We start from the raw sequence: 25576 nt of genomic DNA on the forward strand, positions 1-25576 counted from the left end.
GAACTGGTAATGGTTTCACTTGAGGGAGGCTATTGCCAAGTTGGTGGGTGGTGTAATAGGATGTCCTTGTCTGCTTCCTAAGCCTGTACAAGTACTTACTTCACTTTGGTATAAAGTCAGTGCCCTGTGCTAAAGAAAATACAAGTTCATTATTGGGCATATTATAATTCAGAATAGACTGACATTGCTGCAGTTACATTTTCCTAAATAACTGAATTTGTCAGTATTGAATTTTATTGTGAAAAGGGCATCATGTCATTTATTTTACATGACATTATGGCTTCTAGTAAGATTGACTGATTTATAATTTATTCTAATTTACTGTAGTGCATAATTGCTTAAACTTATTGAACAGGCATCAAATGTTTCACAGGGGATGTTTCCCCTCTTTTCTCTTTCAATAATCTGAATGATTTACCTTCATAGAACTGCCTATTTTCCCCCATAAAAAGCAATATATCTAGTGTCCATTAAAGTCCCAAGGTCAGATATTCAGAGAATTCATAAATAACCTTATCTGAAATCATCGCAGTGTGAGAAAAGCTCAGTAATAAAAATTCAGAGCTGCTACTTCCTTAATAAGTCGTCTGCAGCTCCGAAGGCTGCACTTGACCTCATCAGAATTCTCCCCAGTGCACAGTCCTCAACCTTGCCTTTTCCACTTCCATAGTAACCTTTCTAACCAAGTTCGCTTGTATTCATTTGCATTTTTAATGAATTATTTGCTTCAATGCCTTCTTTTGAGTGGTGTCATATGTTTACTACCCTCATTATAAATTCTGAATGCCTTCTTAATTTAAATGCTATAGTAAAGCTTTTGAAAACATCATCAGTGTGAATTATTTTTAGATATTTTGAAACATATTAATACATATTACTGATATTTCATAGCCCTATGTTTTTTTCCTCTGAGAATTATTAAAGAGTATTAAATCTTTTCATTTCACATATTTTTACTTAGAGCAGAAATAAAACACATTCAAGTAAATGTATTATTATAATTTTTAAAATAGTTCACTAAAGAGTTTAGGCTGAGCAAAAGTTTTCAGAAAAATCTACAGAAACAAATATGGACATAGGGAAAGAATAATAAAGTTGGGTTTAATAGCTCATTTCCCAGTGCTTTGATTACATCATATACTTTTGTTTGGGAACTTACGATGTAAGTTGATTTTAAGCTGTGTTATATATAAGTTGCATGTTGTTTCTAGAAGTAAAAACACAACAGTCATACCAAAAGTAAAGTAAAAGAAAATTTGACAAACAATATTTTGAGCATCGTCATCTATTTAAAATTAGGCTAATGGTAAAATGATAGAAATCTCAGACCACATTTAATAAAGCTTTCTTAGGAAGCCTCTCTTCTCAGTGCCTGACAGATGATTCTCTTGGCTCATTTCATGTTTAGGCTTATCCTCCCTTTTATTTATTTTTAGAGGTTAAATCTACTAAAGTGATTTCTCTGATTATTTATGGAAGTTCTTACTTAATAGGGAAGCAGAGATGAGAGCAAACCAGGTCAAATTGATCATTGATTAGGTTGTTTTAACAGGCTATTATCAAATGGCCAAGGCTAATAAAATCACTCATTTAGATCAGTTGCTGAATTCATTGTGATGTTCTATGGTAAAATTAGGTGATTAGTTTTTCACCTTTGATTTTAATGTGATTCAGCTTATATTTGTTATTACCCATGTGCAAACTTGACATAAATGAAAGTATTAACACACAAACTTGACATAATGAAAGTCTTGCTTTAGGCTTAAAACCATGAAAATATGGTAGGTGCAATGGGCAGTTCTCAGTGACCAAAGGAGATACCAAGAGAGAAATAAGCAAATGGGATAAAGGAAAGCATATAACAGCACCAGCCTCATTCCATTCATTGATTCAGCAAACATTCCAGATATTGGGCACATATCAGTGAAGGAAGTAAAAATCTCTACTCTCATGAAGGTTCAGTCATTTCTTCTGATTATTTTGGTTCCCACAGCTGAGCCTTGAGACCTCTACTCCTAAAAGCTTGACTCTGTTTTCCTGATTGTTTCAAAAATTTATCAGACAATACTTAACTTCCCTCTTTTCCTCATTCCATTTACCTCTCCCGTACCCACTTATGAGCATATCTTAGCCAAGTGAGATATCAGAACTATTTAAGAACAGGTAGAACAATGATTGATCAGTCAAAAAGGGTTCTGGCTGTAAAGAACCAACCACTCTACTAATCCAGAGCTTGGCGAGATCTAGCAATGGCTGGTGGCTTCCTAGGTGCTCCCAGATTTAATCCCCTTTCTTCTAATCAGTGGAGTCTGACTCCCATTCCCTGTTCTGTTTTGGACAGTGGTCCAGGTTCCTGGCAGAGTCCATCTCTCCAGTCCCAGTTCTAGCATGATTGCCTGCCCGCCTTACACCTGTCCTCAGGTAAGGACTGAGGAGTCTCATAATCCATAAACTGTCTGCAGACACTTGAGTTCAAAATACTGAATGAAACTTACAGTTTTTAATTTTTCATTTCTATTTTTGTGTTTATATATATCATTATACTGAAAGGGATTTGAAGACCTAAGTGAGAAATTTTGGCCACTAAATGAGTTTATACAGGGTGAAGGTGGGTGATGCTGACATAAGATGTGTAGATTAAATTTTGAAATGTATTTGTAGTGTGAATGGCCAGACATAAAATCTGGACAAAAAAATGCCATCATTTACCGCACATAGGACTTGTTAGAATCGTTTCCCTTTCTATAGGGTGCAGGACCTAAGTACGTAGTCTCCCACACTTCGGGAAATAGCTTACGGGGAGAATTGAAAGTTTCTCTGGGAAATCTTGCTTTGACTCAAGCCCTGATGAAATCCATTCCATGGACTTTTCCTCATTCCCTTTAAAAACTGAACCCTACAAAAATGTAAACTTCCACTGTATCGAATGGGGGATGTATTTTTTAACTGATATAATTAGCCTCTTCAGGCAGATAGAGCAATGAAAAATATAGACTCGTTCTCTCTTTTATTCATTTGACAAATATTTATTGAAAGTAATCCCACACTGCAAGGACTCAACAGTCTTCTAAGAGGGACATATACATGGGCAGATAATTCTAATACAGCATGGTAGGTGGAAAAATTGGTTGGATACAAGAAGAAAGCTCCTAATAGGACTAGAGTGAGCTTCAGAGAAAGCTTCCTGGAAGAGGGGACATCTGAATTTCATCTTAAAGATGTCTAGAAATTAGGGAAAAGTTGAGGGTGGAGAAAAAGTGGTTGGGAGAGAATTGTGCACTTCTTTTCAGAGGTAACAGAATGTGTGAAGGAGCCCAGAATTTTCAATAATGTGAGGAAACTCCATGCACTTTGAGACAGAGAGAGTGGAGGGATATGAGAGATGGGTGTGGGACTATCAAAGGTTATCATTTATGCTGTGTTAAAGAACCTAGAATGCATATGCTTGGTGATGGGTAACTGTGCATTTTACACCTTCCTTTACATTTCTTATCTATATTCATATATGTTTTTCTAATCTCCTAACAGGTTTGCAGACTATAACACAGGAAATGGTAACCATTCTAGGAATTGAGTGGAATTTCAAGCAGCCAGGAATTTAATGTAGAGAATTAGATGTTTATGTAATCCATTGAAGAGAGGGAGGGGTTGAAGGTGGGTTTGCCTCTCTATCATTGATTTCAGGACACACCATCATAGCTGTAAAGCAGCGACTGGGAAGCTCCTGGTATTGCCATTACTGCTATGGACACAAATGCTTCTCACACAAATTATTCAACCCTACAACGTGGAACATTGTTGTCAGCAGCCACCCCAGCCAGAAGATGACCTCCAGCTCACTTCTGACTTCTAATACTTTCATGAGGGCATCTCACTGGCAGAATCTAGAACCTTACTATATAAGAGAGTTTGATGTTCCACCCCTGTGTTTCAGGGAGATATAAGTGAGCAGTAGTAATAGATGATAAGCAAAATCTAATCACATCAAATACAATATTCTGTTTTGTACTTGTTTATATAGTGTATAAAATGCTGAATATGGTTTTTCCCCGACTCCCTAAACAATTTACCTTTAGTATGAAGGTGACCAGAAAGGAAATAAAAAGGTTATCAACAAGGGAGTGAAAAGAAGTCTGGAGAAGAAAAGACTCTGGCTAGGATAGTGGGGGAAAAAGTACATTTGACGGACCAAAAGGATGGCAAGGTTTACAGGGAAACCTTCTTTGTAGCTAATTTTAGGTGGTTTTCAGTGAACATCCCTTCACACTAATTTCTACTTTAACCTTATGTTTTTCTCTGCTGAGACCTCCTCAGAGCTCTGAAGGCAAATGTTCTGACATTATGCATTTCATAAAGCTGAATGATCATATAGGCATGAGGACAAAGGATCACTTTAAGTTTGTGTTTAAGACCACTGATCTACACACACACACACACACTCACACACACACACACTTCTAGCTACCTTTAAGTACTTTTGAGAATATTTTTCCTCTATACCAGAATAAAAAGCAAGCTGTGGACTTCAAAATGGGAAATATTTGAAAAGTGGTGACTGTAGAATGGAACCAAATTTGTGTTGACGTGTGTTTTACAATGTTATTATAAAATCAATGATATAATGTGTAAATTGTTTAACTCGTATAAGTGAAATATTATTGGAGTGTAGTGTTAGGACATCTGGTAAATCTCTGACTTGCTACAGTTATAGGAAAAGGAAGCAATGAGGTGAAACTGATGATGCTCTGATTAGGTTCTGAATAAAAAGGGATGTCAAAAAGATGGAAACCTGGGGAGAATGGAAATTTATATTGAATTTTGTAAACATTGGGAAAAAATACTGGACATGGTAGTGGGGGGAGAACGTAGGAAAGCTGGAGTTTTAGAGTGCTGCAAACAGCAAAAAAAGTTACTCTGGTTCAAAATAAATGAGAAGTTCTGTGACTCATAGAGTAATCAGTGTGGCTCTACTAGGAGCTTTTTTATTTCAGTTATAAAAGATAAGTTAGTCAGGGACAGGGAAGAGATAGAACTGTTCAATACTTGTTTCATCAAAGAAGAATTCTCTAACTTTTAGAAAAGGAGGGACCAGTTTTCTTCAGAGGGAATTGAAGTCTTCAATGGAAGATAAATTGTTAAGAGACTGTCTGCTTTGTCATGAAGTCCATCCCTTCATTTAATGACTGTTAATGAGTTCCTATAAGGACAAGGTGCCAGAAACTATGTTAAGTGCTGAATACATTACATATATGTATACTGATAAATCTTACCTATGTAATTGCAGGATGATTATGGAAAATCTAAGAAAAGTTGAGGAGAAATTGGACAGAGGATTGGACAGATATTTCTTGTATAATTTTCAAAATGTAAAATTAAACTCTGGAAAGGTGTACTGCTATATTTGTTGAAATTGACATTGTATTATTAAACACGTAGTTTAGGTTGGTGTTTAGAAAGAATATTGATATCCATATAAACTTAAATGGATTTCCTGAGAAATCACATCAAATGTTATTTTTCACATTTTTGACATTGGAAAAATGCCATCAATGTAGCTGGGTTTGATTTCAGCAAGGCATTCTCTTTTTCTTATAATTGTTTTTCATGGACATGTGCAGAAAAAATACTCTGAATAATAGTGTATCAAGGTAACAACTTTATTCTTCAGACAATTCACACGTAATGTTTTATGGATTATTGTTGACCTGTAGTGAGGTCTAATCTAAGGACTTAGCTCTTTCATTTATTTTTCTAGGCATGTTTCTTCTTTTAAATTTGATATATAACATACATACAGAAAAGTTCACAAATTACAAGTGTGCTGTTTGTGAAATTTCCACAAAGTGACGCAGACACATAACTACCACCCAGATCAAAAAAGAGGAATTTATGTGTCCCTTTGACGTTGCATCACAGTCACTACCCGATTTCAAAATAATGACTATCTTGGCTTCTAAAGCTATAGCTTAGTTTTGCCTGTTCTTGAATTTTGTTAGGTTTTGATCAGAAGTATACCAACCTCATAATAACATTTAAAATGTGTTCCTTTTTTTTAATTCTGGAAGATTTTGCATATGATTCGGGTTATTTTTAAATTATTTCATCATAATATGTTTGAAATAATTCATGAAGCAAAATCTGGGCCTAGAGTTTTTAAGTCAGAAGGTTAAATCAATTTCTGAAATAGTATAAGATACTTTGATTTTCCTTTTTTTTTTTTGCGGTACGCGGGCCTCTCACTGTTGTGGCCTCTCCCTTTGTGGAGCACAGGCTCTGGACGCACAGGGTCAGCGGCCATGGCTCACAGGAGGGGCCTAGCCACTCCACGGCATGTGAGATCTTCCCGGACCAGGGCACGAACCCGTGTCTCCTGCATCGGCAGGCGGACTCTCACCCACTGTGCCGCCAGGGAAGCCCTGATTTTCCCTTTTTTTTGGTGTCAGTTTTGGTAAATTGTACTTATTAAACAATTTCTCTATTTTATCAGAATTTTTAAATCTGTTAGCGTAAATCTATCCTTAACATTCTCTTATGTTTTTAATTGAGACATCCCCATTTCTTAATCCTGATATTGGTAATGACTGCCTTTTCTCTCTTTTTTTCTTTAACAGTTTTACTGTGAGTTTATTAGTTTATGGGTCTATTGAAATAACAGGTTTAGGTTTTGTTTAGGTTCTCTGTTGTGCATTTGTTTTCTATTTAATTAATTCTATTATACTCAATGTTTTCTTCCTATCCTTTATTTAAGATAAATTTGCTTTCTTTTTCTAACTTCTGTAGATAGATATTTAGATCATTGATTATCAACCTTTCTTCTTTTGTAATTATGTTTTAGCATAAGTTTTCATCTAATCACACCTTTAGCTATATGCCACAGATTTCACATGTCATATTTTTATTCTTATTTGAATCAAATTATTTTCTTTTTATTGTGATAGTTTTTCAACCAACAGGCTGACTTTAAGGTGTACTGCTTAATTTCTTAGTGTTTTGGAATTTTCTAGGTATCTTTTTGTAATTGATACCTAGCCTAATTCTGCTGTGGTCAGAGAACATATGCTGAATAATTTTAACTCTTTGGATTTATTAAGACTTAGTTTACAGCTTACCCTGTGGTCAGATTCTGGTAAAAGGTTCAGAGTACTTGAAAAGCACTGTTTATTGGGGAGATACCAGGTATATTGTTGTAAACAGATCAACTAAGGTAGGTTTGTTAATTGTGTTGGGTTTTTTTTTTCATCTTCTATACTTTTGGCTCCCTGTTTATCAGCTATTATGAGAGGTGTGCTAAGATCTCACACTATAATTATGGATTTGTCTATTTCTCATTTTTAGCCCTTTATGTTTTTAAGGCTGTTTTCAGGTGGTTATAAATTGAGAACAATTATATGTATTCCTGTTTGTGAGGTCATTTTGTCAAAATGAAATGTCCCTCTTATAGTAATTATTTGAGTTTACAGTATACTTTTTCTGGTATTCATATAGCTGTGTGAGTCTGTTTTCATTCTTTCAGTTTCAACTTCTATATTCTTATGTTCAAGATTTCTCAGTTTTAAGGTATTAACAAAATCTAAAATATTAAAAGGTTTTAAAGCCATAAAAAACTAGACTACTTAATTGCAGAATGTAGAATCTTTTACATTTAAATATAGTCTTATTGTATGTTTTTTGTTACCTTTGTTCTGTTACCTTTCCACTTCATCTTGGGGAATTATTTACAATCTGATATAATTTGTGTGTATTTGTAGGAAAAGTGTAAATCAGTGTTTTCTCTTAAGACCCCACCCCCTTTTCATATGGTATTGCTTAGGTTCTATCTCATCTACTGACCAGGGAAAGTATCAAAAAATGTTCCAGCATATTAAAATTCAAATCTAATAATTTAATCTAGCTAACCAGTAAAGTATAATGAAAGAAATCAATTCCTAATTGAAATAAGGGGAAAGGGACAATGCCATCTACATGTCACCTTTTTGTAAATCAGGGTATCTGCCATATCCTTTATACAATTAAGGAGTCATCATATAAGCTGGAATTACTGTTTAGAGTTGCACTAGCAAGAAATTATCCAGCACCATTTTATGCAAACCAAGGGAAGGATTTTTTTATTCTTCAATTATCTTAACCTATAATTCTGTGATGTGCAACACAGCTTTAATGAAAAAATGTAGAATTGATATTATCAGTATCATTTAATCCAGTTTCACAATCTCTTATCTGTTAAAAGTTAGGAAATTTTAACATTAAAAAAAAAAACTCCTTTAGGGCTTCCCTGGTGGTGCAGTGGTTAAGAATCTGCCTGCCATTGCAGGAGGCACGGGTTCAAGCCCTGGTCCGCGAAGATCTCACATGCTGCGGAGCAACTAAGCCCATGTTCCACAGCTACTGAGCCTGTGTGCCTAGAGCCCATGCTCTGCAACAAGAGAAGCCACCGCGGTGAGAAGCCCACGCACCACAATGAAGAGTAGCCCCCACTCACCACAGCTAGAGAAAGCCCATGCGCAACGATGAAGACCCAGTGCAGCCAAAAATAAATCAATAAAATAAATAAATTTTTTTAAAAATTAAAAAAAACTCATTTAGAATTAAAATCTGGACCTAACCAATGTGCAGATATTTATAGTCCTCATTGCTAACTCGATGTAAATGCTCTTTTGTTTTACTGCCAAAATATTAATATGTCTGAGAATGCAGTTCCACTCCGAACCCTCTTGGCGATGTGCTATTACCTTCCTAAAATCCTCAAAGTTTTAACGTATATGGCCCCAAGCGTTGAAAACAAGAAATTGTGTGTTTCTAGTATTTTCCACTTGGTTTTGGTAGTTATATCATAAATATGTCCAACTGTCTTCTGCAGAAGATAATGAATAAATTTCAACATTTGACCCTATAGTGTGCTAATATAATTTATTGAATAATCAAGGCAGTGTCATTTTATGGAAGCTGAACTGTTACAGACTATCAGATATAGTCATCTCTAGCTTTAGCACTAGAGTAAAATGATAAAAATAACAGCTACAGCAAGAAATACAACCACAGTTTTAATTGAGTGCTTTGTGTCAGGCAGTGTACCTTCAATAATTTAATCTTCAGAACTCCTTTCAAATGTAGGTAGAAATATTAGCACCATTCATAAGTGAGGAACTGCAGTTTAGCAGATAAGCAACTTGCTTTGTGGTCACAGAACTGGGGCAGAGCCAGGGCACAAACCTAAGTCTATTAGTGTTTCTAGCCCATGCCCTTCACACCTCTGCTATAGTGTTATAATATATCCTTTTTAATTAATCATATAAGACAGTTAATAAATATGAAATGCAATTTCACAACCAGCTCTTGATTATCTTCATGTCAATTACCTATGGGAAAAACATGCTAATAGCAAATCAACTTCCTTTGGTCATCCAGCATGTATCTGGGATCCTCCCTTCTGCTGACAGTTGGCTTGTGCTCAAGAAATACAAATGAATTTTAATATGAGCCTGAGAAAAAGAATATAATTATGGTGGTAAATCTGCTGGAATCATATAATGAATTTAAAACCCAACATAAATGCTTTTTGGATTATCTGTCACTTGGGATTACTTATACTGCGATCCCTTATAAGACGGTAGATAATTGAACATTGGCTATTTTACTGCAGCTGAAGGTACTGATGCTAAGGAGAAAATGAACTATGTAAATGTGAGTTTGCTTATTTATTTAATAATGTGCTTGAGATTTCATCACAGGAATCATTTAAAGCCAGAAACACAGAGTAACTTTATCTCATAGGAATTAAAGTTCTATTATTTCAATCAAAGAAGTGATTAATATGCCTGATTCTTTTCTTTTCCTTATATATTCAGTAATGCATAATTGAATAATGTACAGTTGTTTTCTTAGAGATATAAGGAAACCAATGAAGGAAAAACAATTCTGTTAATACATGTTTGTGAAGCCCATGAAAGCTTTTACTTAACCTTTTTAGCCCCTTCTTTATGAAACATAGTCACCTTTAAATTGCATGAAATTAAAGGAAAATGTTCTATGGTACTGATACAGTGATTTCAGTCTTTCCTGATCCGCTGGAGGCATATACAGTATAGAATCGGACGTGGAGATCAGTGTTGCATTACAGTCGAGGCAATGGGTTTTGTTGTCAGGGATCACTCAAAATTGTGTCTTGACATTGCCACTTACCACTGTAGAGCCACTGGCACATTTCTTAACCCCTCCAAGTCTCTATTTTGTATCTGTGAAGTGTGATTAGTAATAGTTTCCTATATTGTGATGTGAGGATTAAATGGATATGTCACAATGTGTACACATGTCGGTAAGTGTTAGATACATGCCATTTCACCTTTAAGTATGGTGAAGATGATTCAGGTTTGAGGCCTAGACAGGGTAGCCATCCTTTGGCTGATACCAAAAGCCTCAGTAGAAAGGCAGATGCTTAACGGAGCTCGGATCATCAACCATACTTGTTACTTCAGCTCTCTGACTCAACCCCAGTCCCCCTTCACTTTTACACAAAACAAATATATCTGCCTTCTTCTATTTATGCACCTAAGCACAAATAGGAGAGGTAAACAGTAAATACTTATAAAATCAAGGCATGTGAACACATACACACACATCTGCATATATAGATCATAAACTCCTCAAGTTATTTTTTTGTGCACATTCTCACTACACACACACACACACACACACACACACACACACACACACACACACACACACACACGTAACCCTCCTGTAATTTTTAAGTGTACCGTATGGTAAAAGTCACAAGAATGTATGCATGTTAACTAACATTCATATTAATATATAAACCATACCCAGTTCTAACTAGCATTCATATTAATATATAAACCATACCCAGTTGCCCACAGAGATGCATCTACTGATGTTTTAACTGTATAGATGGATTTACCTGATTAATACATATGGATATTAATACAATTATTTATACAATTATTTATACAATTATTATGTATTGATATTAATACAATAATATTAATACAATAATATTAATAATATGGATACATTAATACATTAATACATATGGAGGAAGTTGAGGAGGGAAAAATGAGAGGAGAATAATATAAATTTTTTTAAAAAGGAAAAAATAGGGCGGTAGAGGGAAAAACATAGAAGGAAAGGGATGGTAACTCAGTGCATGGTTTCTCAACCTCAGCCCTATTGATCTTTCGTCTTTGTGGTAGAGAAGGGCCTGTCACCCTTGCCCTCAGTCGTGATAATCAAAAATGTCTTCGGACATTCAGTGCTGTGTCCCCTGAGGGAAAAATTACCCAGGCTGAGAACTGCGCCCTTAGCTGTAAGAAAGAATGTCAGATATGCAGATGAAACTGTTCTTTTGTGAGAGGAATTAATAAAATGGCAATCAATTAAATTCTTTTTAAAGGAAGGAATGGGCAGATGGAAACTTACAATGCTAATTTTCATATGTTACAGTTAAGTTAATAAGTATATTTACTGTTAGTTAAGTTTCATAGATTTATTGAATTTTAGAATTAGTAAGGGCTTCAGAGAGCAGCTGGGGCTTGTTTCAGGGACTCTGATAGGTGCTGGGTGACAAGAGTGTAATACAAGTGGTGTGGGCTCACAGCCCGGTTAGAGAAAAGACACAGGAGCCTGGAGTGCTTTGGAAGCACAGAAGAGTGGTATCTCATCAGGACAGGTAGAATCTGGTAAAGGTCGAGGTGGTAACAGACATGTGACTGTGCAAAAGCATAATCAAAGGCACTTTTGGTTAGAAATTAAAGGAAGAGAGATGATGAGTAAGCTACCTGCCTAAAATAGAACCTCTACTAAAACTCAGGCAAGCACTCGTTTTACAAAACTGTGTTGCCTCTCGCTTAGTGTTCCGTTTACCAGATTTACACTTTATTACGCTACCTTTATCAAGGAGCATGCATCATTGGCCAAAAATGAAGCATTTTTTTTTCATTTCTGAGTGTCTGGTTTACAAGAAAAGGAACAAAAGAAGTTAAATAGATGATGAGCTGGTTGTTTTTCACTTACATTTCTAAGGTGTTGCTTACAAATCTGATTAGGCTTTGGTTTTTCCATTTTTTTCCCCCATCTTTTCTCATTTCTTTCAAACTTACATCACATACAGTTTGGCCAGAGCACCAAATGCAGGATGCTCTTCCTAAGAATGATGATTCTAGCTATGGTTATCCTAAAACTTAATGTGAAAACAAATTGGAAATAAACATGAAATAGACGTTATAATGTGGGTTACTGATACCTGCCTCTTGCCTTTAAATTTGCTGTGTGCTGGGTATGTTGGGAAAGTGAGTTGGTGCCCACCAGACAGCTATCCAAGCAGTGCTCATTTTTATACTCTCTTCAGTTTAATATTGCCAGGTACTAATTTCACATGAACTGCAAGAAAATATTTCTCAAAGGCACAGGTTCTCACTCTTTTTCCATCTTTCAGGGCTGATAAGGGCCGCATGGGGGTAAGTTCAGTCTTAGGAATCACTCTTAGGTTTAGATCACAGATCCATATTACATTGTGGCCCTGGACAGTTTTTTCAAATCCTGGGAGATGATATTTCTTTATTTATAAAACTGGAGGAGAAAATTCTACCAGATAATGTTGTAGTAAATATTAAGTATATTTACTTTTCCTGTATTTTAAAAATCAATCATTATTATTCAATTAATTAGTATTGAGTTAACTAATTTATGATTGCAAGTTCTCTGTAATACTTTTTTGAATGTTTACTTGTTGATTTAAAGAGCACAATTTTTTTTCTCAAATTCATTTAAAATGTCCTCCATTCTTTATAGCACAAGGTTGAATGAAACATTCCCCATTGTTCATACCATTTCATGTTTTCTAAATGCAGTTTCACTAGAAAAGTGGTGAAACTCTCATTAAAGCTCTGGGGGACGGGGGTGGGGGAAGAGTTGCTTCTATCATGGTCAAGATTAAAATCCTTTTGCAGTATCCTCAGATTTGGGGTGAAAGCTTTTCATCAGAAACATACAAAGCTTTGTAGTACCCATACATTGTTATATAATTGTTGACATTAGCTTCTCAAGTATGAGCATGTTTTCCTAGTAAACTGTGTTGCGGAAGCTTGAGGTTTCCAGAAGAATTCATAGTTTTAACCCACTAGGGTTACTACAATTGCATACTTTTAGTTACCAGTTACATTTAACTTTTTTCTTAGTTTAATTGCAAGGTCTATAGGTAGATACGTTAGTTTATGTAGAATAACCATGCCAACAATCTAGGACTGATAGTAGTAACACCCTTGGCAAATTGAGATTTTAAGAGAATTTGCTGTTTTCTTCTAATAACAGTATATTATAGTGATTTGCTTCTAATAACATTATGGTTCTCTAGAATCTTGGAAAAGCCAGATTGAAAATTATAAAACACCTCCATTCACTTTCTAGGTTTTTTTTTCTTTAAAATATATTTTGTACACTACTCATTTTTATCTTTCTGAAAATGTAACTTGTTTCTTTTTGTTTTAAAAGTAGTGGAACTTCCCTGGCGATCCAGTGGTTTAGACTTCACCTTCCAATGCAGGGGGTGCAGGTTCGATCCCTGGTCAGGGAGCTAAGATCCCACATGCCTCGCGGCCAAAAAACCAAAACATAAAACAAAAGCGATATTGTGACAAATTCAGTAAAGACTTTAAAAATGTTCCACATCAAAAAAAAATCTTAAAAAAAAAGAAAAAGTAGTAGATTCACTGTAGAAAATATGGAAAACAGGAAAGAAGTAAAAAAGGAAGCATGGATCACCCACAAATTCACCAAATGGAGAAGTTATTATTACCATTCTGGAGTATTTTTTCTAGGCTTTTTTAATTATTTTCATGTATAAAAATATTTTGGTGGAACAAAGTTAAACTCATTTATTATGGGCAGTTTTATATCCTAACGTTTTTAAACTTAACATTACATAGATAATAGTTCCCCATGCCACTGAGTATTGTTTCTCAAACTTGTCTGATCATTGTAGTCGCATGTGATGCTTTTTAAACTATTGGTGCCTACACCATATCCCAGACCTATTTCATCTCTGGCCTGTGTACCTTTAAAATGTTCCATGTATGATTCTGGTTCATAGTTAGGGTTAAAATCATTGTTCCAAATTTTATTTTGTTTTTATGACCACTTTGTTGTTTCTAACTTTTATTCCTGTAAATAAGGCAAAGTTAAATATTTGTGTATACATCTTTGTCACAATCCCAAATTGCCCTTTAAGTCTAAAGGCAAGTCCCTGCGTTAAGTTATGCCCTGTATCCCAGAAGGAAAGTTTTATAACCAACTTGAATATAGAAACTTGTAGATAATTTAACTTTAATAGTTATAATATTTTAATATACTAATTAGTTGCAAAACAAATTCAAAATCACATTTTATGTAAAATGTACTTATTTGCATAAAATTGAAATGGTTGATACATATGTCATCTCCCTAACAGAATGACCATCTTTTGAAAGCTTCTTCACAGTTCCAACACTTGAAATTATGAGGTCATTTCACAGGAATCATGACTAAATCTGTGTTAACATTCCTTGACTTTTTTTTTTAAGCATATTCTCTTTGGTGATTTCTAAAAGTCAACACTGGTGTTGATTGAGAATTTGCTTTTCAAAATAGCATTTTGTTTTTCAAAATAGAATGATTAGGGATAGACTTTGAAGAGACCTATTTACATGTATATGGAGAGGGGAGAGAGGGAAGAAGAGAGAGAGGGAGATGGAAGTGCCCTAGATTCTTTTTTAAAAAAAATTTTATTGGAGTATAGTTGATTTATAATGTCGTGGAAGTTTCAGCTGTACAGCATAGTAATTCAGTTATACATACACATATATTCATTCTTTTTCAGATTCTTTTCCAATATAGGTTATTACACAATATTGAGTAGAGTCCCCTGTGCTATACAATAGGTCCTGGTTGGTTAATCTGTTTTAGAGATAGTAGTGTGTGTATGTTAATCCCCAAATCCTAATTTATCCCTCCCCACCTTTCCCCTTTGGTAACCATAAGTTTTGCTTTTGAAATCTGTGAGTCTATTTCTGTTTTGTAATAAGTTCATTTTATCATTCTTAAAAATGTTAATTCTTGTTTTAAGGTATTTTAAGACTCTTGAGACACAGCTCACCAGCATTCCTGAAAGTGTGTATCCATTTACACTGCTGTCCTGCAGCATAATAAAGTGTCTGTTTTACTACAAGCTTGTCAGCATTACTAGTATCATTTTTTAAATCTTTATTTCTTAGAATTCTGTGTCCCAGCCAGGAGGAATACTGAGCTATTTCCCCTGTCACTGTAAATCATAGCTGGTTAGCAGGAGTCTTGTCTGGCTGGCAAGTCCTCTTTTTCAATCAGATCATTTGTCCTCCATCTGCCTCCCTGTTCCTGCCTTTGTCTTCCCTGAGGCTCTAGCCTGCCCCTTCTCCCCTTTTGCTCAGACACTCATCTTGATGGGTAAAATCAATGGGGGCTCGATTTGTACAGTTAATTCTACACCTAAACGTATTAATTACGTACGCCTGTGTGTGCCTTGTGGCAGTTGCACCTTAACGGGACGGGACCGCTTTAAAAAACCTTTAGACAGTTTCACCCTCTCAGATCCTTAGAAAGACCTGCGTGCATCTATACCCCATTTACCAGGAAGCCAAAAGATGAAGCTCAAAGAGTTGGTTTGCATGAGGGCATTTTGCTGATTTGTAGGGGGCTGGGATGGAATTAAATCCACTGCTTGTGAACAAGTTCTGGAGCATTTGAACACTATTGCTTTTCTACTTCTGCCACATTCTCATGGTAGCTCCCTCTGATTCCAGGGGTAGGTGAGAAAAGGTGGCTTTCTCTCAACTTTGCTACTTGTCTTGTTTTGGCTTGGTTGTTGATCTCTCTTTAAAGGCATTTTCTATGAGTAGAGAAGCATATACAGGCTTCTCTGGACTACTTGCTTGCTTTAAATATCCAAAAAGTAAAACCTACATTTTGCAAATATACCTCCCTTTACATAAAAAGATTGCATTATTGCTTTATATGTTTGTAATATGTTAGGGTTTCCAGTTGTATCATTTGGGTATCTCAGCCTCTCTGAGGTCATCTTCTAATCTCTGAAATTTGATGTATTCCAGTACTATGAAAAATATCATTATAAAACTAACTCTTTATGGTGAATATTTTGTGAAATCAAAAGCACAGTCCATCTGGTAGCAGACAAGATTAATCTGTTTGAGAATGGTAAACATTATTGCATATTTTAAAATATGTAACTAGCACAGAACATTTGCCTCAGGCGTTTGACTAAGACTGTGGCTTAGGGTGAAGATTCAAATGAACTTTTTATCCCTAAAAGTCTGTAAGACATGTTCCTCTCACGTACAGTGAAACTTTAATATCTTACATCAGTCACTGAATAATAATACCAATTTAAAACCAAAAGAAGAAGAAATTTAACCATGATGTAGTCAAGATAAGTCTATAACGGTTACCTCTTTTTAAAAAAAATTGCAAGTGTTATGATAATGGTTTTGGTTTATGAATTTTGCAAAGAATTATAAACAAAATAATAGATAAAATTGAATCTTATCAGTAGCATTAATATTACATTCAAGTTAATTTAAAATCATTAGGGGACTTTACTTTTTCAGTAGAAATTTATACTTTCAGAATAACTCGGCAGATTGTACTTAAGAATTCCATATACCCACCCTACCCCCCCTTCGCAGTCTCCCCTATTATTAAAGTCTTGCATTAGTGTAATACTTTGTTAGATTTAATGATTTAATGAACCTATATTGATACATCATAGTTTACATTAAGTTTCATTCTTTGTGTTGTACACTTCTGTGGGTTTTGATAAATGCATAGTGACATGTAACCACCATTGCAGTCACATACAGAAGAGTTTCACTGCCCTAAAAATCCCCTGTGCTTCTCTTTTTTATCCCTCCCCTCCCTTCCCCCAAGCCCCTGGCAACTACTGATCTTTTTACTGTCTCTATAGTTTTGCCTTTTCCAAAATGTCATATAGTTGGATTCACAAAATTTATTTTTAAGACGTATTTGCATGCTTTTGTGAAGTTCAGTTTGACAGTAATTATAGGAAAATAGGAACAAAACTACCTTCTTATACTTCCTTTTTGGACATTTATTGTTGTGACACTATTTCGTTATCTCATTTGACCAGGTAAATGGGATTTAAGTGGCTTAATATCTTGAGCACAAATATTCTCATCTAACAAATGCGTTTCAGTCTTCAATGATTATGTTATGTGGTAGAACACAATAGTAATTTACATGTAACACATTATATTCATGTTCAAACAAGTTTGTGAGTCTTTTCGTTGGTTAGGAATGTCTGCTATTAATTTTTTAAATGCACAAATAGAAATGCCTCTGTCCTCTACCACCCTGTAGGAGAATCCTCCCCACCTCAGGTAGGACCCTAACTTTACAACACATAAGTGCCAAACCAGAATTTCAGATGTGCAGTCAACTGTTAACATAAATTCTGATTGCTTTGGGTAAATAATATGATTCATGAAAGCCCTGGGAAATAAATAATAGGTCATGGAAAAGTATAATAACTAGGAAATAAGGAAAATTTAGGATAAATTTAAATGCCTGTATTGAATCCTTTTAGAAGGCTGGCATTTTCAATTTGTGAAAGCCTAAAAACGTAAATGTAAAGCACAAAGAGTCCATTATGTTATGCATATGTTCTGAATTTTCTTAAGGAATCAATCATTTCTTAAACCAGCACTTGAGAGATTGAGATAAAGCAGCTGAATTAAATATTCATTGAAAATCTTCCTCTTTAACTCATTCAGTACTTTTGAAACCAAGTTCCAGATTGTAAACGTAGGCTATTTCTTCTTGTTGCCTTTTATTCTCTCATCTGTACTTTTAGAAAAATTACAATTTGTTTTTCCTTTTTTGAGTATACTTTGCTTTAATTTTTTCTTGGTCAGGTTTACAGATTCACACTTGTACAGCAACTGTAGTTAAGAGTTTGCTCTTAACATGAAGAATAAAGAAGAAAAATCACTAGGCTTGAAAGAAAGGTGAACGATGACCATCAGGGCCCATGCGAGACAAATTTTGAAAAATTTGTCTTTGAAAAAAGGCCTTCCTTTTTAGTAAAATAACGCAATAGAGAGGAAAGTGAAGTACTTGTTTCTTCACAAATTGATGTTTGGTGCCTTTCACACTTCGAGCAAAAATGACCTGTCAGAGTTGAGCAGGTTGCTTGCTTGAACCGTGATGCTCATATTTTTAAATTTTCATTTACTAATGTGGAAAACTAAGACATGTACCTATTGTGCATTTCATGTACAAAGAGGAATTCTACTCTTTAAATAAAGTGTATTTGCATTTAAAATAATGCAGTATAACAAAAGCTCAGTGATAACAGGATATGGAGTCATAGTTTATTCCCTTTTTTACATGAAGTGCACAGTAAGTTTCTTTAAGCACCTCCCGTAGAAAGTGCACATTCAACTACTCACCAAGTCAGTGAAACTTACACAAACTAAATTTCTACCGAGACTCAAGAAACAAATAAAGCTCTACTATTTCATCTCATGATAAGACTGTTGAAGAATAGCCAACATCCCAAAACAATTATTTTAATATATTTATGTATTATTGTCATAATGGATGCAAACTGAACTGTGGATTGATAGGCGATATTTATATAGTGGAATTAACAAATCAGACCAGTCAATTAAAATGTATTCCATCAACTATTACATGCTCATCCTGTGGGCCAATCTAATTAAGCTAAAAAAAAAATAGAGCAAAAAAAATTTGAATAATGTCAAATGACTGTCCTTGTGCATTTTAAGAGAAGATGTGTTTGTTTAAAATTTTATGTGGAACCTGAAAATGCTTACAATATTTCTACATGTTCAGCTTACTTTTGTAACATATATCTGTTCGGTTGTTTAGCAAACACTGCCCCTCTACGGTGGCTGTATTATGCCATCCTGCCTCAGAATATATCTTATGCTGAGTTCACGGAGCTATAGTAATAGATCAGGTTCTATTTGGAATTTTAGTTCTAAAAGGGGAATCTCATTTACTTCTGTCCCACAATTCTCAGTATTACTTAAAAGCACTCAATGTCCTAAATTCAATCTTTACAGCAGTTGTGTGAGTTTGGAATTAATATTACTCTTTTATAGGTGGATAAACGCAGACCTAGAGAATTTTCATGATGATACCATGACTGTACAGCTAATAAGTAACAGGGCAGGTCATGAATTCAAGTCTTTTGTGTCCAAATCAAATTTTCTGTCTCTAATAACCACATAATAGGCTATAAAGCACGGATTCTTATAACTGTGAAGCCATGAGCTTTGTAACAGTAGGCAAGTCACTCTACAATCTTCTAAACGCTGCCATGAAATGATTTCTCAAAAAACTTTTATAAAGTTGGAAAGATAAAATTAAACATAATCTTTTTATGCTTTAAATGCTGCTTGCAGACCTGCTGGCTCCCTGGCTGGCTGGATGAATAGATGAATGGAGAGATGGAAGGATGGATAGATAGTTAGGCACATCCTTTTTGTGTGTGTGTTTGTGTGTGTGTTTGTGTGTGCACGTGTGTATATGCATAAATATTATGTTAGTTCTCTGACAATCCCTGATGCCATTAAAGATGAAACAGCTTATAAATCTTGGATAACATTTAGCAGAATATTACCCAAGTGGTCCTCAACCGAACGTAAGAGTCTCTGGAGGGCTTTCCAAAGATGAGGTGGTGTTCATATATATTTTTTCTCCTTTTAAGGTTGCCAGGTGATCAAAATACATGACAAGCCTTAAAAACCCATATTCACTTGAGGACTGTAATAAGATTCAGCTGATGGCAACGGCTGACTGTAGGAAACACATCAGGTACTCTGAGTACTCACACAGAGAAAGTTTTAGATACATTTTTGCATTTATTCAGCAAAATGCCTAAAGCTGAAGTTACATTTTAAAACGTTTATTCAGGAAAAAGATGATCTCATTAGAACAGCTCACACGTAATCCCCAGATCACTGAAGGGAATATGTTCACTAGAATATTGTGCATTATATTTTATTGAGTGGATTATTTTGAATCAAACTGGCCTTCAGACTTTTGAAGAAATATTATTATGCAGCAGTATAATCCTATTTATATTTATCTTTATGTTTTTCTTTTTTATGTTTTTCTTTTTTTGTTTTTCACCTTTTTTTAATGAAGTATATTGTTACATTTACCTTGTCAGACTTCTGTGTGTTTATGCATTTATTTCTTAAGGTATGTATGAAAGGCTGAAAAATTACTTTATTGTGGACCCCCTCCAAGAAATATTATATCATCTCTTGGAAAGTGAAATTAATTACGCTCATTCTCTTTGACAGAAATGCAGCGTGCCCTTCAATCTTCACATCCTTAGAAGGAATTCTGTTTCTGTTGATACTATTAAATATAGTTTAAGTGTTTGATCATATTTTCCACCCCAGGGTCATCAACAGCAAAAATTCAGCTAAAGTCACTGCTCCCAGGCAAAAATCTTGATGGGCTTTTATTTAAAACAAACAAACAACAAAACAACAGCAGTGCTTAGAGGATGCTGCTGTGAGTCGTCCATCAGTGTTGTATCAAGAATTGAGTAGTTAGCGACCAAGGGCAGGATTTTAGTATGAAATCCTTTCTTTGTTCCTTTTTACAAAATTTTCTTGTCCTAATTGTGCATAAAATTTTCTTTGTGATATCTGGTCTTTTCAGTGTCCCTGCCTCTTAGAGGCTGTTTCCTGGTAACATAGCCATATCTTTTCTCACTTTCTCAAATCTGTGTAGTCCTTTTATTTAGTTTCTAACTGCTATAAGTGCTGCTTGTTTGGTGTTTTCCCGTGGTTTCCCAAGCTTTCCTTCTGTCTCTTGGCTGCTCTCCCATTGCTACACGTTTATGGATTCATATCTCGGAACCAATGTGTTTCCATTTTCCACTGTCCAAAAGCCAAGAAATGAATTCTAATCATGATTTCAGGATCAAGCCTTTCAGGTCTTTTCTTTTTCCTAAAAGGAGGAGGAAGCGTATACCTCAACTGTTTGGGAAACATATTTATGCAGTATTGCTGGTCTTACGTGTACGTATGTGCAGCTTGAAGCTGGAATTATGGATGTTTTACTGGCCACATTACCACAGTAGAAATGATTGGTATGGGCTATGAGAATATATTATGTCAATAGTGTAAACGGATGAATGGTATGATCAGGGTTTTGTCCTCCTTAGACTGATGAGGCATTGTTTTTGGATATGCTGGTTGCATTTCAACTGCTACGTGTGAAATAGGAACCAGCACGTGCCTCTGTGATGTTTACACTTATAAATTCATGCATAACATGTCTAACGCTCCCAAATAAGATATGTCTGTTGTCCAAAGGTTTGGTTGATTCTTCCTAATTTTTATGAGCATTTTCCGTATTTTGGTTTGAGCTTGTGCAAAAGCTATGTAGTTCTCAAGTATTTGAAAGCACCTAGGGGCTCTTAGTATTGGGTCTTCCTAGCTTTCTTGTATATACAGCAGAATTACAAGAGGAGTGCTCTTCCTCTATTGTTGTAAAACAGCTTAAGGAGTAAAATTTTTTTTAGTGAGGGATTAAGCAGATACCTACAAAGTATGGACTCGTGTTCATAATCTACAGAAGTCTAAAGCAGTTTGCAAATCTCAGTGAAGCTCGATGCCTCAGAAACCATCTATTTACAGATAAGCTCCATGTTTACCTCCTGTATTGTCGTAGTCTACGAAAGCACTCTTCCATTTACTTTATGAAATGTTTGCACCTCAGCCTTTGGTTTATAAACCTATGTTAGAACCTTGTGTCTAAGTGTAATTAGGAAGAAAAAAATTCGTGATGGAAATAGTCACTATTTCCAAAATTAGAATTTTGGAGAGAAATTAATCAAGGCTATATTTGAAAGCAAACTATGTTTGATAATTTGTGCTTAATGACATATTTTATAATGTTAATGACAAACCAACTGGGATATTTTATGAAAGCAGCCTCAACAAAGAATTTCTATATGGGTATGACATACTAATAAGAAACATCCTACATTGTTCTACAGAGAAATTAAATGATAATACTGTGTGTGAATTGAAATAGTGTTCTAGTTAGAAGAGTAGATAATGCTAATAGCTTTTTATAAAACTTGCTCCGTTTATGGTGTTTCTTTTCTTTGTTTCTTAATATCTGAGAATATTTAAATTCTTATTTCTCAATTTCAGCACATGAAATGAGATCTTGTCATTTAGAATTTTATGCAGTAGATATTTGGATGCTTCATTTTGATATTTTCTAATTCTTTTCTTTTGGTGGGTAAGTAACCATGTTAGCTTAGAAGCAAAAAAAAAAAAAAAAAAAACCAATAAAACATCAACCCATTTTCCTGTTTATTGATCTGATACCATTGTTTAGCTTATTTTCTTTCTTTTCTCATTGTTGCTAAATAAAATGCCCTTGCACTATTGTATTTCCTGAATGGAGCTATAATTTATATTCTATAAAGAAAGATTTGAAGAAGCATGTTTTGTTCCTTTAAGTGTATGCTCAAGCTTTGAGGGGACTAACAAACCAAAATCTTTTATTAAACAAAGAATGAAATGAACCAAATTAATATAATTTTAGGCATTGTTGTTCTCATACCATAGTGAAGCTGAAAAAAAAAAGGTTTGGGTCTTCATATAATAGAACAATAATGTCTACGTTAGCCTGGTCAAATTAGATATAACCAAAAATAATCTTTTGTAGTCTAACTCTCTGTTAAGGCTAGACGGACACCTGCTAATTTGGGGGCCATTTTAGGCCTTGGAAGTAGACATTTAGTAACTGTTTCTTGAATTTATGAGTGAATAGGTATAAAATTAAATTATATTCATGCTCAGTAATAACACACTGAGCCCATTAGTCTGGGTGGAATCTTGGATTCTTTATTATTATTTATTATTAAATTTTGCTCATTAAAACTTGAAAGCATGAATACAAACTTGGACAAAATTATTATCATTGTCTTAAATTACACAGCACAAGCATAGGCAACTTAAGATTTACAGAATAAGCTTTTCCTAAAATTATTTCCTAAAAATACCTGTTGTAGTATTTCTGTATATTATTTTGAGAAAAACTTTTTCATTGCTATGAGCTCAGTTATAATCCAGTTATTAGAAATGGCTTGTATTCAATAATTTAGCAAACGGGTGTGGGAAGTTGGAGAATTTTATGCCCTGTTTTAGTGTATTTCCCTGGATTTTGACAATGATGTCTGTCGCCCTCCCAATCGTCTTACTCTGTTGTGCTTTTGTACTCTCCACTTTAATTATGACGACTGTCCGAGCGGTTCTTCAGATATTTGGAGAGCGAATTAATGTTCTGTAGCAATAAGAGAAAAATTAAAAAACATTCAAGTCATCAATCATACCTCTATTTTTCTCCCCACAGTCTCCAAACGTCCACAACTACCCCGATATGGAAGCTGTTCCCCTGTTGCTAAATAATGTGAAAGGGGAACCCCCGGAGGACCCGTTATGCGTAGATCACTTCCAGACACAAACTGAGCCAGTGGACTTGTCCATCAACAAAGCCAGGACATCCCCCACAGCCGTTTCCTCCTCCCCCGTTTCCATGACAGCGTCCGCCTCCTCCCCTTCTTCAACTTCAACCTCTTCGTCGTCTTCTAGTCGTCCAGCCTCATCCCCAACTGTTATAACATCAGTATCTTCAGCATCATCTTCGTCAACGGTATTAACTCCAGGGCCCCTTGTTGCCTCTGCCTCTGGTGTGGGAGGCCAGCAGTTTTTGCACATTATCCATCCCGTTCCGCCTTCAAGTCCCATGAATTTACAGTCTAACAAACTGAGTCATGTTCACCGCATCCCCGTGGTGGTCCAGTCGGTGCCTGTCGTCTACACAGCTGTGCGGTCACCTGGAAATGTGAACAACACTATCGTCGTACCACTTTTGGAGGATGGGAGAAGCCATGGCAAAGGTAAGAGACACAAGCAAGCCTTGATTTATTTCAGCAGTAACTCTTCATTTATTCAGTGAGAGGACCCCAAGTCATAGGCAAACACACTACATCCAAGGAAGTTCTGTGCAGAACGACACAGGAGCCAGCTGATCCACTGCTGAGTAGAGCACAGTTTAGTAGAAACTAACCTCATATTTATATAGGTATATGCTTCAGTATTACTTAGTCCATATTTCTATATATCAAGTCATTTAATGTCAGAATTCAAATACCTAAATTTGCAAAACATTTTTACCTTCAAGCGCTCAAATAGAAAGTTCAATCTATAGTCAGCGTAACTGCTTGTGAGATGTAAATGTGTAAATCCCTCGTAGAGGTTAACCACTGTGAAATTTTTACAAAGTGTGTCAGGATGTTTCTTCTTTCAGTTGTTCAGGCTGGAACTTACTTGTCTGGCAATAATATAAAATTCCATGAAGTTCCAGTGGTTGGAACCTGATCATTCACTTTTGAGTAACTTGTAAATTAAGTCGCCATTAAAGTAATTCTAAAGTTAGGTGTTTGGCTACAAATGTGTTATGTAGCTTGAGTTCTTATCTTCATACAAGTCTAAGTTTTTATTTTAAATAGCAGGAAGCCTCCATATGATAGAAATAATTCAAAATGCAGTATTAATATTTCCTTCTGGGGGTTAGAAGGCAGAAAGATACTTTGTTACATGACTGTATGTAATAATACCAAGTTAACTATATATGATAGTTAACTGATCATGAAGTTATTTTTCTTCCTCTAAGTTCTTTTTGTTTCATTTTTAAATAGAAGGAATTGTAATAATATCATGGTGTTGATTTTTCTTCCCTTTCTATAAATCTAAAAAAACAAGTCACCCTTCTATAGAGATGTAAAATGCCTATAATCATCAACTCATGTGTGTATTTTGTCTTCAGAGCCTAGAAATGACGATGGATTAAGACTTAGATTGCATTACTTTTTGCTTTGATACCATATTACTTCCGAGGTCCATAATTAAAATATGATGGGTGAATACATAAAACACTGCCTTCGTGTAAAATACTAGTAAACATAGTTGTTTTGGTTCTTGTATAGGTGGGATTCAGTGCATAGGAATAACATTTGGTCGTGAACTTGGAGAAATTTTTGCAAACATACATTACAGAATTGTGCATTCATCTTTTGCAAGTTACTATTTTATCTGCAGTGAGTTTCTTCATAGCACATGGCAAGTTTCATCTTCCCAGTTTTACCACCTGAAAACTCTTGTGCTTTACAGCAGCCAGAGGTTTAAACTGCAAACTTGAGATCCAGACGCTCTGCTTACCTGACAACCTATTTTTTCTGTTTTTTTTTTTTTTTTGGTGCTTTTATGGGCAAAGGCCAGGAAGTAGTCCCACCACCATCTTTGTGAGCAGGTAGAAGAAAAAGAGGAAGAAGTGAGTCTTTACATAGATTTTTCTTGAGTCGAACCTTCTTTGATATTACTAATACTTCTGATCCAAGTGAGCTAATTGATTCAAATAATAATAACATAACTAAAGGCCACATTAGGTATTT

General features: G+C 35.1%; 1 protein-coding gene across 3 annotated transcripts in view; it reads left to right on the plus strand.

The window, feature by feature from the left end:
- The window catches only part of KLF12 (KLF transcription factor 12), a 450263-nt gene that overhangs the window by 272216 nt on the left and 152471 nt on the right, over positions 1-25576 (plus strand). For 2 of the 3 annotated variants that reach the window (XM_004284271.4, XM_033414043.2), the window contains exon 4: positions 23476-24022. In XM_004284271.4, the coding sequence (XP_004284319.1) occupies positions 23476-24022 (547 nt within the window). Of the gene's footprint in view, positions 1-2341; positions 2422-23475; positions 24023-25576 lie in introns of all 3 variants that reach the window. The other variant, XM_049700997.1, reaches the window with a different exon arrangement.

This window comes from Orcinus orca, chromosome 18 (assembly GCF_937001465.1).
Source record: "Orcinus orca chromosome 18, mOrcOrc1.1, whole genome shotgun sequence".
In the NCBI taxonomy this organism is placed as follows: Eukaryota; Metazoa; Chordata; class Mammalia; order Artiodactyla; family Delphinidae; genus Orcinus; species Orcinus orca.